Genomic DNA, 15,989 nt, shown 5'->3' on the forward strand with positions numbered 1-15,989 from the left:
GACTAAAATGGCCAGTTAAATTAAAAAACAAAACACCCAGACACAGATAACTCAGAGAATCAATGTGACCTTAAAATTAGCACAATCCCATGCTCCTAGAGTATAAAACTGCAAAAAAATTGAACCGTGTTCAACAATTTTAGTATTATTTCATCACTCTAAAGTTTGAAGGACTGTTTTAATACACGTTAGCAATTGTCTTGGAAAATCCAGCCACCTTCCCACTGGGGAATGGTTTTTGTGCTCTGTGGTTTTTCAGAGTAAGTAAACTTTGTGGAGAAGAAATGCAAAGACAGTGCTGAGCCAGATTAGAATGATAGGTATAACACAGGTGCTAAGTTTATTCAGAACTTTCTCTAAACACCTTTAACTCTTTTACAAAGGGTAACATTTTTAATGTTCCAAGATGAAAAAAATAAGCTAAATGTGATGATTAAGTGCTCAATACAATTAATTGGGGGCAATGAAGAACTTTCAATAAAAGACACATCCTTCAGTTACATAATCTGGCTTTCAGACCACACGCCCTTATTTCTCATTCAACTTATTTTCTAACATGCATGTTTTAAAAACATATGTGCTGGTGTTTTAAGACCAAAATAGATTTTTTTTAGCTGCTGTTAACACTCTGCTTAATACAGATGTGACATAGCTAAGCTGATGTTTATCCTGTTTTACACATAATCAACAAAATGGTCAGTCAAATTCCAGTTGTAGACGTTCAGGTCAGAGTCATGATTTAAGATGCAGAAAGATATAACTTTATTATTTCAGATCATAGGTGGATTTTGCAATCCTGGCAGCCAGGAAAAATATATCTCATAAAATAAGCAAATTTCATCTGGAAGCCATTGCAAAAGGAAAAATATGGAACTCCCACCATGTTCTGTTTACAGTTTCTTTTCTGACTACAAGCACACTTCATGGTACAATATCAACTCTATGTGAGTTTGCATGGAAACAATTCCTTTCACCTTTCAAATTTTAATATTTTATTTTTAATTTTACCTAAAACCTTTTCATTCCTTGCATTTTATACCCATGCACACATATACACAAGCACATACGCACATAAAAGTTGGGTAAAGTCTAGATTTGTACTAGGAATTAGGGCTGTTCTTTTTAAAATTTCATAATGAATAGTTAAATTAGTTTCACATCCAGACTGAAATTGATCCAATTATGAGGCTTTAGTTAAACTGCTGAATTTTTCAAGATTTGGGATTGGTCCCCTAAAATGTGTACAAAAAATACTGGGTTTTGTTTATTTTCCATATCCTTTCTTCTGCTAGCTCATTTCTCAGATAAGCAACACTACTTGAGTGAAACAGTGTTTTTGAGAAAAGCCACCAAAAATATTGGCAGCATTAACCACAATAAGTTTTGATAGAATCTATGTGTTTTGCTTATTCATGCTCTGAAGTTTTTCTTTGACATGGAAAGTTTAAATTATACTATTTTTTATATGTGATATAATGTTAATAATGATACATTGCATCCCAAATTATTTATTGAGCACATAATGTTTGCCAAACACTATTTTAGGTGCAGGTGATACAGCTATGAAGGAAACAGACAAAAATCTCTGCTCATACGGAGTTTTGGGGGGAGGGGAAAACTAAACAAACAAGTAAAGCGTACAGTGTGCCAGATAAGGTAAATGTTATGAAGAAAATTCAGTCAGGAAGAATAGAGAGTGTGAAGGGTGTGATCTCTTACAATAGGGAGGGCCTCACTGATAAGGTGATATTTGAGCAGAAACTCACAGAAACTGAAGGAAGCAGACATAAGATATCTGAGAGGAAAATATTCTAGAGAGACTAGCAAGGGGCAAAGGCCCTGAGGCATTTGGCTGGAGTGTAGTGATCAGTGGGAACACAGAGAAAGGTGAGAGCTAGGGTTAAATCATACTGCTTGTAGATCAGTTGGCCTTATTCTGATGGAAAGCTTCTGGAAAATTTTGAACACAGGAGTGATGTGATCTGACTTAAGGCTTTAAAAAGATTATATTGGCTTCTTTACTAGTTGAAGAAGAAATGAATTTATTGCCGTGGTCCAGGAGATAGATGGTGATTGCTTGGATGAAGGTGGTAGCAGGATGTGAGGGAAAGAGATGAGTCAAAGATGAGTCCAAGGTTTTCACTAGAAGAGTGAGTTTAGGTAGAAAGAGAAGAGCTCCAAGGATCAAGCCCTGGGGTTCTCCTACATTTAGAGGTTGTGGGGCAGAGAGTGATGTGTCCTAAAAGAAGGAAAAAAGAGTTTTCAAAATAAAGACCAGTTAAGCCGTGTTAAATCCCACTGATCAGGTAAACTAAAGACTGAGAGTTGATCAGTAAATTTAGCAACATGGATGTCACTTGTCGTGTGACCTTGACAACATCATTTTGGTCAAGTAGAGATGGTGAAAGCCTTATTGGAGGATTCAAGAAAAGATGGAAGGAAATGGAGACAGCAAAGGTAGAAAACTTTTTAAAGTCATTGTCTATAAAGCAGAATAGAAGAATGTGGAGTTAGGCTGCAGTGTAATGAGATTTTTTTTTAATGCGGAAATTATACTGTTGTATACACACTGAAATCATCCAGTGGAAAGAGAGCAATTGATGATGACTCACATGAGAGAGGACACAGTTGCTGGAGGAATGTTCTTGAGTAGATCAGGGGATGTTCAGAATGGACAGAAACTGGTATTAACCAGTTTTTCCAGGGGAATAAAATAAAGGGAGAGGGGGCAAAAGAGTTGTTTTTTTTATAGAAGTTTATACAAGGAGTGATTGCCATAATAGACCTTCTCTGGGTCAGGAGGAGAGTGAGTGATAGGGAAGAGATTGCAAGTTCAGTGAATTTTGGGTCCTCCCATGGGATCAAAAAATAATGGGAGTTGGGATTCTAGAGGAAAAGAGTAAGTTAAGAGGCGATGGTCAGAAGGTGAGAACTTGAAACTGAGATTCTGAAGAGATGTGATTATTGGTAATTATAAGTTCTAGGTATGACTCTCCTATTGAGTGGCTGAGAGAGTGTTGGGGCAAAAAAAATAGAAAGGAGGTCAAGGAGCTGAGAGCACAAAGCATTGGTGACTGTCTATGTGGGTATTGAAATCACCAAGAATTATGAGAAGAGTGTCATTGGAAGGAGTAACAGTGAGCCAGGAACTAAAATTTTCAAGGAATAAGAGGGAATTTAGTATATTCGGAAATGTTTAGAAGATGAGAAATGTCCTATTAAATGTTGGTAATGTTTTCAATAAAACATCATAATATAAATATATCTAGGTTAAATTTTCTCATTTATGAAGTAATGATGTTTCTGAACGAGCAGTAGTGATTTTTAAATCAGACTATGCTAATGCCTTCAATCTTTCATTGTAAAACTCTAGCATTTGCTACAAAATAGTAGGAAAAGATACACTTTTTTACTACAATGTGGGATCAGCTGAAGTTATTTTTCTCCAACATGGATAAATGGATATGGCACCTAAGAACATTTTTAATCATAAATAATTTATAAATGCACCACTCAGAAACACTGGGCACAGATGTAAACTATAGGAATTACAATTTTCAATAAATAAAGACGTGATTACTCAAAAACAGCTTATTCAAAGTAAATTGTTATTGTCTTGAGTATTTCACTTAAATTTTTATTTTTACTTATTAAAGAATCATAAAAGCTCTCAACTGCATGGTGCCCTAGAGGATTTACTGGAGTACTTTTTTTTTTTTTTTTGCACATTATTATTTATTTCTTTACATAAAGAAAACTGTTCTCTGGCTCAATTTCACTATCACAAACTACAGAAATAGGGTAAGTTTATAGGACTCAGTTATACATTTAACTCCTAGAGGATTATACTTTTTTTTTTTAAAGCTGGTTTAATCTCAGGAGATCAAGTATAAATAATATAGAGGACCCCCAACCTGCTTATTCTTCCTAATATTGGGGTCCTATTTGGTATTATACTCCACATGATATATGTGGCAAATATCTGTTACCATTGAAAGCAAAGATAGCAGCTAATTGATTTAGATAGTTCATTCTGCTGCAAAATGAGCTTTGAATCCAGATTTTTTTTTAAATTGAAGTATAGTTGATTTACAATATCATGTTAATTTCAGGTGTACAGCACAGTGATTCAGTTCATCATCTATCTATCTATCCTCTATCTATCTATCTATCTATATCTAATTTTTTCAGATTCTTTTCCCTTATAGGTTGTTACAAAATATTGAGTATAGTTCCCTGTGCTATATAGTAGGTCCTTGTTGGTTATCTGTTTTATATAGTAGTGTGTATATGTTAATCCCAACCTTCTAATTTATCCTTCCTTCCTCTTTCCCTTTTGGTTCCAGTTTTTAAAATAATGAGTATTCCAGAATGAACGTTGTATCTCCTATCAGACTGAAAATTTTTAAATTTAAAAATCCACACCATAAGCTGTTTGTTTTTTTTTTCTTATATACATATGTAGTTCTTTTCTCACTCTCTTTAGAGGCTTATTACTGGAGTACTTAATGATAACATTATTATAATTGAATCACAGCCCCTTAAAGCAGATGATCATGTTACTATTGCTGCCAGTGGACACACACTTCAAATCAGGGAGGCTCAAATATCAGACACTGGACGATACACGTGTATAGCGTCTAATATCGCAGGTGAAGATGAGCTGGATTTTGATGTGAATATACAAGGTAATACTAATATGTTTATTGTATGTAATTTAATTTATATGATCCGGCAAAGCAATGAAAAAGAGATTTGGCTTGGTTTATTATAGTGTTTTTTTTCTGTTGACAATAATATAAATTCATTATTGAAAACTTGGACTCAAGAAATTAACAAAGAAGAAAATAATCCCATCATTCAGGATTACCTCAGTTATTTTTATGTGTTTCCTTCTGATATATTTTTGTAAATGTATACTTCATTTATAAATTGGGATCACACAATACGTACTTCTCTGTTACGTTAGCTTTCCCCTAACATTATATCATGAAGTTTATCAGAAACCTAATGTAACATTGTATCAGAATTTAAAGTAGTCACACTTGGAACTGAATGATGATTTAGGCTCCTTCAAGCTTTGTGACTTGGGCAAGTTACCTAAATATTTTAAACCCCATTTTCTCACTTTTAGAATTAATGCCTTGTAGAATTGTGGTGAGTACTAAATAAGATAAAGTATATAAAACTCTTAGCAAAATGCTTAAGAACTGATATTTGCTATTCTTGTTGATATTATTACTCTCAACATGATTTTTAATAACTATACCTGTTTTATCAGTTGAGTATCCAAACCTTTATTTAACCAGACTCCTATTGTTGAATGTGTGGGTGTGTCCAAGCTTTTACTACTCATATATAATGCTTCATTGAACATCTTTATACCTAAAACTCTTACACATTTTTTATTTTTCATAAGTTGTTAATGATGGAAATTTTAGGTCAAGTGTTATACACTTTAGCAGTGCTTTTGATGTACAGGCAAATTACCTTCTAGAAAGTTCATACTTGTCACCCAGAAAACTTTGAGAATGTCCCATTATATTTTTTAATAGACTTATTAATCTTGGCTGCATAACTTCTTTAGTTTTCTGAATAAGACAAATCCTTGGGAAATGCTCTATTGAGCCAGTATTTTTTAATTTTGTGTGAAAACACAAAATTAGTTTTCCCTGCTATGATCATATTTTTTAGCCATGTTTATCATAGTAGGTCCTTCCTGAGAGCAGGACATTTTATCTTCTAAATGCTAGAGCCTTTGAACAGAAATGGAGAGCAAAGCATGAGCACAACATTCTGAGCTCCATACTTCTTGCTTTTCCACTGGAGAACCAGCTCTGACTTCTGTCTATTACTTTTTTTAGCTAAGGGCTAAGTTGGTAGGTGTGTAAGTACTTGAAAATATTTTCACATTGTCTAATTTATTACATGTACAAATCACTCTTGTGAAAATACAGCCAAGATCTTTCTTTAATGGATTGACACTGTCATTTACATGAGTCCAAAATTTCATGTCTTTTCTCCATAGTTCCTCCAAGTTTTCACAAGCTCTGGGAAATAGGAAACATGCTGGATACTGGCAGGAGTGGTGAAGCCAAGGATGTGATCATCAACAATCCCATCTCTCTTTACTGTGAGACAAATGCTGCTCCTCCTCCTACACTGACATGGTATAAAGATGGTCACCCTCTGACCTCAAGTGATAGAGTATTGATTTTACCAGGTAAAGATTGCTAGGAACAGGGTGAAAATCTGAATCTCTGTCAAATGTGTTTCTTCTCATTTATTAGACCAGTCAAATTGATTGACTTTCTGGCCTTGTGATTTAACTGACACAGGATACTGAATGCCACTGGTATCTATGTAGCTTCAAGCTAGGAGAGTCTAGGCTGAGAATTTGACATAGGCTAGAATACCTAGTTAATTTTCATATCTACTATGGGATCATTCTATCAACTTAAGAAAGTCCTTTGGCTCCCTTGTGCCTCCATTTTTCTAAATAGTGTGAGGAAATAATCAGTTTTGTTTCTGTACATTATTAATGATAAATTCTAGAATATATTTGCAAATAGTTATTACTCAGTTTATTAAATGCAGTTCTCATAAATCAATAGTAAAGATTTTAGTTTCAAATATTTTAGTTATTACATGTTTATCAATGGAAAAGGAGATCTTTAAATTGTGGAAAAATAATATTTTCAAGGCTTCTATTTACTTTTAGCAAACATTCAAATAGACTTGTCAAAATTTATCAGATTGTACACTTAAAGCCCAGTGCCTTCCAATGTATGTAAATTTCATCTCAATTAAATAAAAAAATATCTTGGCAAAAAAAGAAAAGATACTAGATAGAAATGACAACTACATGTGATCCTAAATTGGATCTGGGCTTAGGAAAAAATAGCTATTAAAGACAGTATTGTAATAATAGTGAAATTTGAATATGGACTATGGTTCAATAGTACTTTTTTCACAGATTTTACATTTTCTGATTTTGATCATTATACCTTGTTTTAATGAAATACATATTTATGAATATTTAGGGGTGAAGGGGCATCATGTCTCCAATATACTCTCAGTCTTTTTCTGAATCATTTGAGAGTATTACTCATTTATATATATAAATAAAGTTAATATGTACATTTTTATGACAGATCAAACAATTGGATTGAAATACAAATTACTGATAAACACAGGTAAAATTTTTAATATAATTATTGCGACTTTTCTCTAAATTTGATATTACATCAACATGAAAAGTTTAAAAATACACAGTTATTCTTTCAAGAATTCATATGTATAAAGGTATACTTTATACCTTTTATGTCCTTGGCTATTATTTTCTCAAATCAGTACTTGCCTCCAACAGTGTAAACTTCTTTTACATCTGTTCAAAACTGTAAAAGCAAGAAGTCACCACATAGCAACATTCCACATGGAATGTGAGAGGGACATGGAGCAACATTCCTCCCTTGCTCTATACAAGCTATTTAGTTCTCAGGAGGTCTCATTCATATGCTGGGTCACTTTTCAATAATGCAGTGTTTGTCCTAAATGTGGTATGTGGGATTAACACTGAAACACTGGATGAAGCAAGAGCCTTAAAAGGAAATGTAAAGAAGTCATTAGACCTGAAAAATTATATCTCTGTTTATGATCACTTTCACTCTAAGATTTAGAGAAGTAAAAATATGTATTGGGATATATTTTCAGGAGGGCGAGTGTTACAGATTCCCCGGGCTAAAGTGGAAGATGCTGGGAGATATATGTGTGTGGCTGTGAATGAGGCTGGAGAAGATTCCCTTCAGTATGATGTCCGTGTACTCTGTGAGTTTTTCGTTCGTTTTTTTGTTTATTATGCATTCTTCCATGCAAAAGTTTTTTGAGGAACTAATGTTTGCATGATGTTGTGCTAAGCATTTTAGAGACATAAAGTTAATCAGAAACTGATAGCATTCCCAGGGAGCTGTCTTATACAAATTGAAAGTACATTAGTTAGGACTCCTGAAGTATCAAATAACAAATTAGCTTAAAAAAAAAAAAAAAAAAGGGAGAGAGAGAGAGAATCTGATTCATGAGCCTGAAAAGTCCCAGAGTAGAGCTGGGACTGAAGTCATATCTGACTTCTTTGGCTCAAAAGAGGTCCACCAAACTTTACCTTTCTCTTTCTCTTGGCTTTGTTTTTCTCTGTTAGCATCACTCTCAGGTGGGGAGTCCCTTTGGATAGCAAGTGGGCCCCCGGAAACTCTATAATTTTACATCTTCTTAATTTCACATCCAAAGGGAAAGCTCTTCTTATCCAGTATTTACAACTGAAGTCCCAGAATTGGATTTCCGTGGCTTTAACTGGCCAAGCATGACTCACATATCCATTTCTGAACCAATTACAGAGGCCAAGAGGCCTATTTGTTAAGGTGTAATACATATGTCCACCCTTGGATCAAAGTCATATTATGAATGCAGGGACTGAGAGTAGAAGTATTGCACCTTTAAGGGCAAAGAAAGGTGATGCTACTAGAAGCAGGAACAAATAGATGCTTCCATGAGAAGGAGCTGAGCTAGAGAAGTAGCAGTAGGAATGTATAGGAAGCAGTTGGTATGAAAGGTTTTACAGAGGAAGTGATTAAGTGATATGAAGCATTAGGCACTTATCTGAGAGGATCAGATGACACTGAGATTTTTATCCTGGGTGATTAAGAAAATTATAGCAAGGGCAATAAAAATAGAAGATTTGGGAAAACAACATAACTTGGGAAGAAGGAAGTCAATTTTGTTTTGGACGTATTGAATTTGGAATGATACCAATATACTTAGGAAGATGTTGAATGAGACATTGGAAATATGGAACTACAACTACAGGAGAGAGAATTGAACTAAGAATATAGAGTTGAGAGTTATCCACAAACAGGTGATATTCAAAGGTGAGCTTTCCAACAGAAAGGGTTATAGATAGCTTAGGAGAAGATAAAAAAAAAAAAAAGATCATTGTGGGATCATTTACAAGTAGGAGACAGGAAAAAGAAAATAGAGGAGAAACAATCTGAGGAGTTAATGAAAAGTAGTAAACTACCATATCACCTATTCAAGGCATAGAAAAGGTTATCAAGAAGTGGGTTTAGTATGGAATGCTAAAGTAAGTTTAAGAAAATAAAAACTGGGGGGGAAAGGCCATTTGAAACTAAGAAATCATTAGTGAAATTCCGAAGATCAATTTATGTATAGTATGGTGTGATACAAAGCCACAGAACAAAAAGATAAATATCGAGCAAATAATCAGAAAGAAAAGGAAACAAATGTAGAGTACTCTTAAGACATTTTGAAGAGGCAGGAAGAGGTGAAATAGAGTTTTAGGAAGAGAGCTTCTTTGAAAAAACATATTTAAGAGAGATTTGAACTTGCTTGTAGACCAGGGAAAATGATCCAACAGAAAGAGACCAGTTAAAGTTTCAAGTATGTGTGTTGATGGGAGGAGGGGGCAAGGATTGATGGAGCAAGTTCTAGAACAGGGGAAAAATGCAATCAAGAAACCGAGAGGGGTCAACTAGCCTTTCATGGTAGTGAATTGCCATACCTTGGAATGGTAAGAAGGGATATGTGGGAATGTATATCAAATGTATTGAATCCTTTCCTTAAGTATGAGAACAAGAAAGACAGTGGCAGGGCTGGTATTTGGGCCTGTGGAAAACAGAGAACCTTAGAGATTGCCACTATGGGGGGTGTGATAGTCAAACACTGAAGTTGGAGCTATTTGGCTTAGTCATAGCTTTCTGCACCCACCCTCATTAACCCGGGATCAGAGGTAGAAAAAACAGATGATGTGACCTAAGGGTGGGGAGAGGGGAGCCATGGAGGCAGTGCCACAAGGTAACAAAGGTACACTTTGTGGAAGCACTGGAGGGTAAGGGACATAGCATGTGCAGTGAGACAGAGCATCGCTGAAATGACCCACTCTGAGACCTAGGCAGAAGAAGAAGAAAAATGAGCTTGCAGGAAGGCTGATAGATGGATTGGAAGGGGGAGGAGTGGAAGGGCTAGAGTTTTCAGCGCAAACAAAAAGCCAGCTTATGAAGGAAGCCTGAAAAGACGTGAAATAGAGAAAACCCAAGAATTCAAAATTCATTTATTTGACAAATATCTATTGATCGCTTACTGTGTGCCAGGTACTATGCCAGGCACTGAGGATACAGCAGTGAATACCGTAGACATCAGACCTTCTTCAAGGAGCTTATGAACTTGCAAAGGGCAGAAGTGTTTATGTTGAATGGTCCAAGGTATGACAGTCTGTGGCTGGCTGAAGTGGGGTAGAGGAGAAACTAGGGTGGGATGGGTCATCAACATAGATTTTAAAGTCTACAAGGTAGTGATAAGAAGACAATTAAAATTAGTGCTAACATCATCAAGAGCAGTGAAGGAATATCTTAGACCACCTGGCTTAATTTGACCTAAGTTTGGAAGGAATTTAGTTTAGGACTGAGTGGAAGGATCTGATAAAGTAGCAAGATATTATAGGCTGGGAAGAACTGGAATGTGGTTAAATTGAAATGGAATTTAGGGATTGATTGTCAAAGGGAGATGTTCATGTCTTCAGTCTGTTATTTTTAATTAGGAGGAAGTTGGAAAGCATGTTGGAGATGAGTTTAGAGAAGTACGAACAAAGCAAAAAAAAAGAGCCCACAAAGTCTGTCTAAATTAGGAATACTTCACAGTGTTTGATGCTTACCTCCTAAGTGCCACTAAGAACAATTCTGAGAGGTGTAATCCAGCTGGAGGGCAGGTCAGAGCAAAGAGCTTCGGTGGAGGCCTCTACAGGTCAGACCTTGGGCCTGTAGTGTATCTCCTGGTAGCTCCTAATGATTCAGCTCCAGAAACATTGAAATCTTTCAAGAAAACATTGAATCTTTATGTACCAACATTTCATTTGATCAGTTTTCATGGTGTGGAGGTACTGATAGCCTCATTTAATCTGAAATTCAAGTTTATTATTTACTAATCTGCAGTTCAACCTATATGTTCTATGTTATCTAAAGTACAGCAAAAAATCATATAATTCTGACTGTGAAAGTTTGCATTCAAAATAACACTGAAATTTTATTATGGGGCCTTGTAACCTTGATTATTTGCCTTACAGACTTTCAATTTAGTTTTGGAGAGACCCAAATACTACAAGAAGACATCTGCATTAAACATATATTCTTTACTGATTGATAAAGATACGGCACATTTTAAGAGAGTAAAACAAAATACCTAAGCTTTCAAAACAAAACAAAGTGATTATTCGTTTTGAAAATGAATTTCTACATTTACAAGAGCAGCCAACACATGCATTCCTGGTTTAACATTTCCATTTTTTAAAAAATTCTACAGATAGTATGTGTTTCATAACTGACTAGTCTAACATCAGGTGGGCATGAACCTAGATTGATTCTATATTATTGTTTTAAATGAGAATGAATATATGTAGAAAGATCTAGAGCATGGCTTCCCAAACTCTAGCATGCATAAGGATCACGTGGAGAGCTTGTTAAAACACAAACTTCTTTGGCTCTCCTAGGGATGCCAACTAAAGAAGGCTCAGTCAGACCCCCAAATCTGCATTCCTAGCCACGCTCCCAGGTGATGCTTATCGTGATACCACTGATACCGAGGCTGGGGAAACACAGTTTGAGTAGCCCAGACAATTCCCTTGCAAATGAGACCAAACCTGTACATTTCAAATACACTTTAAAGATTTACCTGGCTTGTCTAGATGACCAAGTAGACTTAACTGTTAATTTGTGCAGATCACTTGCGTGTGTGCTTGCAAACCCAGAGGGCCCGTGGAAGGGGCTGAGAGAGAAACTAGACAAGCTGTATTGGGGAAGAATTGGGATTAACCTAAATGCGAAGGAACTATGGGAGGGGTTAGTCCAGGATAGGTAAAGAAAGGGAAGAGAATAAACCCAAATTCACATAGATTTATCACCCCCCCTAATTTATTAGTGTAAAGTGTTACTTCAGAATCATGGATTCCTCTTCAACTTTTGTCCCTCTATTATCCCAAACTTTTAAAAATTGTCAGAAAGCTAGAATAATTTAGAAAAGACCTTGTTTCCTGTCATTATCTCTCTGTTACAATCACTTATTAGTGCCGCCAGTTATCCAGGGAGCAGACAGTGATCTGCCTGAAGAGGTCACCGTGCTGGTGAACAAGAGCATGCTGGTGGAGTGTTTATCCAGTGGCAGCCCCACACCGAGAAATTCCTGGCAAAGAGATGGGCAGTTCTTGCTAGAAGATGAGCATCATAAATTTCTATCTAATGGAAGAATTCTGCAGGTAAAAGTAAAAAATCTAATTAAAAATAGCTATTTGACTTTGTATTTTATAATAATTGTCTTTTTGCTTTTAAAAATAATTTGTCTTGGTTTATAAATATTGGCAAAAATAACTAATCATAAAAAGGATATATAAAATAAAATTCTTCTTACTCATTCTTTTCTCACTATCAGAGGTAACCACCATTAACAGTTTTGTGTGAATTCTTCCAGAGGTTATCTGTACGTTCAGCACACCACACACACACACACACACACACACACACACACACACACACACACCCTAAATTTACTACAATATGGCCTCTGTGATAAAAACCGAATTATTACAATTCTTTCCATTGCAGATTTCTGACGATTAAATTCTAGATGGTTTAAGATTCCCTATAGATTAAAATTTGTCCTCTATTGGCAAAGAATTGATGATAAAGAATAATGGAAACCACATAAATATCCTGAGTTGTTGTTCACTAATGGGCATGTCTATATTTTTCTTTTCAAGGGTTTTAAAAGGAAGATAGGCACTTGTAAAAATAACACCAACTCTTTTGTTAGGATGCAACTTAAGAAATTATTTCCCAAACATATTAATGATGTTGTATAGGCCCAAGAATCTAAGCATCAGTGTATCCAACACAGGACCTATCCCATGGAGTTCTTTATTTAAAAAAAAAAAAAAAAGTATGAGTTTCACTGCTTGTAAATAACCTTTAATTCTCAAAGTATCTTCTGAACACCATGACTATTTCTTTTTGATGCTCATACAACCTCTAGCTAAATACTTAAATATTTCTGTTGGCTAGAGCCAAAAGATATATAGATGGACAGAAATTTCTGTATAATAAAAAAAGAAAATATAACTGCTATATTAACTAACTCTTGCTACATAAAACAAACCATTCCAAACAACATAAAACAATAAGCATTTATTTAGCTCACAAGCTTTCTGGTTGGCTGGGTGATTCTTCTGGTCTCGGCAAGGCTTACTCGAGTGTCTGCATGCTGTGGATTGAATCCGTGGCTCTGCTGATCTTGGCTGGGCTCTTATACATATCTGGGACCTCAGCTGCAATAATGAGGCTGACTCTTCCCACATGATCTCTCGCCCTCCAGCAGGTTAGTCCTGGTTTCCTCACATAGTGGTGGCAGGGTGCACATGGTCTAGGTTTGAAATGGAAGACTGTCACATCCATCACACTCTATTGATAAAAGCCGGTCACAAGGCCAACACAAATTCTCCATCTTTACTCCACTCCCTGATGGGAGAAGCTTCACAGTCACACCGCCAGGGATGTAGATTGGAAAGTGGGAGAATGATTTGGGACTTTTCGTAGCCAGTATACAAGTATGTATAAATTTGCCTTTTCTGATTAGGAATCTTTATAAATATTTATTTGATTGACCTGACTAATAAAAACCAGCATCAGCACTATTATGTGCAAAATTTTTTTCCTATGCTTATCCGGTATTAGCTAGAAAGAGTATGTATTGTTTATTCTCAAAAATTGACAAGTTGCTTTATAAAAAAATTTCAGTTGGAATTTGTTCATTTTTTTCCTTAGATTCTAAACACTCAAATAACAGATATCGGCAGGTATGTGTGTATTGCTGAGAACACAGCTGGAAGTGCCAAAAAATATTTTAACCTCAATGTTCATGGTAAGAGCTCAGTTCCAAAAACATCTGTTAGAGTATGCTTGAAAAAGCAGGAAAACTGTATTCTAGATTATGTATGCTTATTTTGCATTTTTTAACTTGAATAATGTGTGGAGCCTGCATTCATTCAACCTTTCCCCTTCTTTCTTTCTACCACAGCTTGTGCGATTTATAAAGTACAAATCTTTTAGGGAGTCTGTTTTTATATTATTTCAGTCCCTTAAGAAAACATAGTTACTCCTACATATTTGAAAGTAAAAAAAGAAAAAAATCACAATTTGAAATCCCAAAGATTACAAGTTTATATGAAGTTAGAACCAAATATAGCTCTTCTACCCATAAAAATTTACCCACTGGGCCTGGTTGGAACCAGTTTCTGTCCTCAATTGTAGAATTCATGTTGAGTTACACCCTCTGGTATGTAATATACTTCCTGAAGAAGAAAAAGTAACTTTATAGAGTTAAATAATTCCTGAAAACCATCAGTACACCTAATTTATTTATTAGATTCTAAGTTCTCAATAAATGCTAGACACTCCATAAATACTAACTTTTTGCTAAAAAAGCAGTTGGGTGTCAGCCATAAATAATTAGTTTTATTTTCATCATGCACAGCTGCTTCCAGAATATTAAATTGGAAATGCTGAACAATTATTATAAAAGATTTTCTTTAAACATGTGATTCATATGCAAAATTCTAGCTCATTTTGGAAATAGCTGAAATTTAACATTACTGAAAAATTTCTTCCTTCAAAAGACTTATTTAGCATAAATGGATATACTTTTTTTGGTGCGATACATAGGGAGTATTGATGTCTAGCAATGTTTGGTGTTTCTGTAACAGATATTTGAAGCACTCTTACCTTTTTTTATTCCCAGTGCTTAGCAAGTTTTTTTTTGAGTAAATCTGACCAAAATAGAAGAAATGTGTTATGAATTCCCCGGAAGAATAAATTAAGCAAATATAATCATTGTGAAAGTATACTGTACTAATCTAAGTAATCTAAAGTAATCTGTAATCTAATTTGTATTCTAATCTGTAAAGTACAGTAGGATAAATGTTGAAAAATAAAAATGTTGATCATTTTTCCTGATTCCCCAAGGCAGAATTAATTTTTCCTCCTTTATGTGGTCAAAAGCCTCTTGTAAATACCCCCGTTTTAGCAGTTACATATTCTACCTTTTTATCTTTATACATCTGTATCTTCACCTCTATCCCATAACTTTATTATAAATGCTGTAGGCAAATGGTCATCTCTTATGGACCTTGGTTTTCCTAAACCTTGTCTAAAGTCATGGTAGTTGCTAAATAAATATTTGTTGTTCCTTTATTATATTTCCTTCATATCCGTTTCTTCTTTGTAATGCATAGGAAAAATAACTGAAGTAGGAGCCTTGCCTGACTTGAGAGGCAGAAGCCACTCGTGTTTACTATTGAGAATTGGAGTTCAGGAGGGGGGGTTTCCTCTTTTACCGGTTAACAGTGTCTTGAGCTCCTGCCTGCAGTCAGGAACCCATGCTTAAAAATTGGAAATTTCATGTGGGAGAGAAACAGTTTAAATTGTTTTCACTTAAAACCATACCATTTGCTATCTCCCTGTACAATATCGCTTGCTTCTTTTGGACTCTAACCTTCAGTCTGTTGACCTCCCAGGTTTTTTTCGACCCTCTGTGTCTTTACTTTCCTTCACATCCAGTTTAACTTTCATGGACCAGCATATCAATCTCTTCTCTTAGCCCATGCCTTCTCAGCACTGTTGCTTAATAAAGGCTCAACTCTGCATGTAACAACACAACACACTGACTGCTTGATACCTACCAGGTGCTGTGCCAGGTGTTTTATATATGTTATTTTACTTAATTATCTCAATAACCCCAGGTGGTTGGTACTATTTTATACCTCTTTTACAGATAAAAAAGCTGAGGCTCAGTGAGACTAAGTAACACACCCAAAGTTACACAGCTGGCAAATACAGAACCAGGATTTTAGCTTAGGTAGTCTGATTCCAGAGGCTTTAAAC

The 15,989-nt window shown here is 35.3% G+C and overlaps 1 protein-coding gene across 1 annotated transcript in view; it reads left to right on the forward strand.

The window, feature by feature from the left end:
- HMCN1 (hemicentin 1) overlaps window positions 1-15,989 on the forward strand; it is a 521,707-nt gene that overhangs the window by 356,924 nt on the left and 148,794 nt on the right. Inside the window, exons 53-57 of the mRNA XM_032606174.1 lie at window positions 4,538-4,688; window positions 6,029-6,223; window positions 7,714-7,827; window positions 12,126-12,313; window positions 13,875-13,971. Of these exons, the coding sequence (XP_032462065.1) occupies window positions 4,538-4,688; window positions 6,029-6,223; window positions 7,714-7,827; window positions 12,126-12,313; window positions 13,875-13,971 (745 nt within the window). The remainder of the gene's footprint in view (window positions 1-4,537; window positions 4,689-6,028; window positions 6,224-7,713; window positions 7,828-12,125; window positions 12,314-13,874; window positions 13,972-15,989) is intronic.

This window comes from Phocoena sinus, chromosome 1 (genome assembly GCF_008692025.1).
Source record: "Phocoena sinus isolate mPhoSin1 chromosome 1, mPhoSin1.pri, whole genome shotgun sequence".
Classification (NCBI taxonomy): Eukaryota; Metazoa; Chordata; class Mammalia; order Artiodactyla; family Phocoenidae; genus Phocoena; species Phocoena sinus.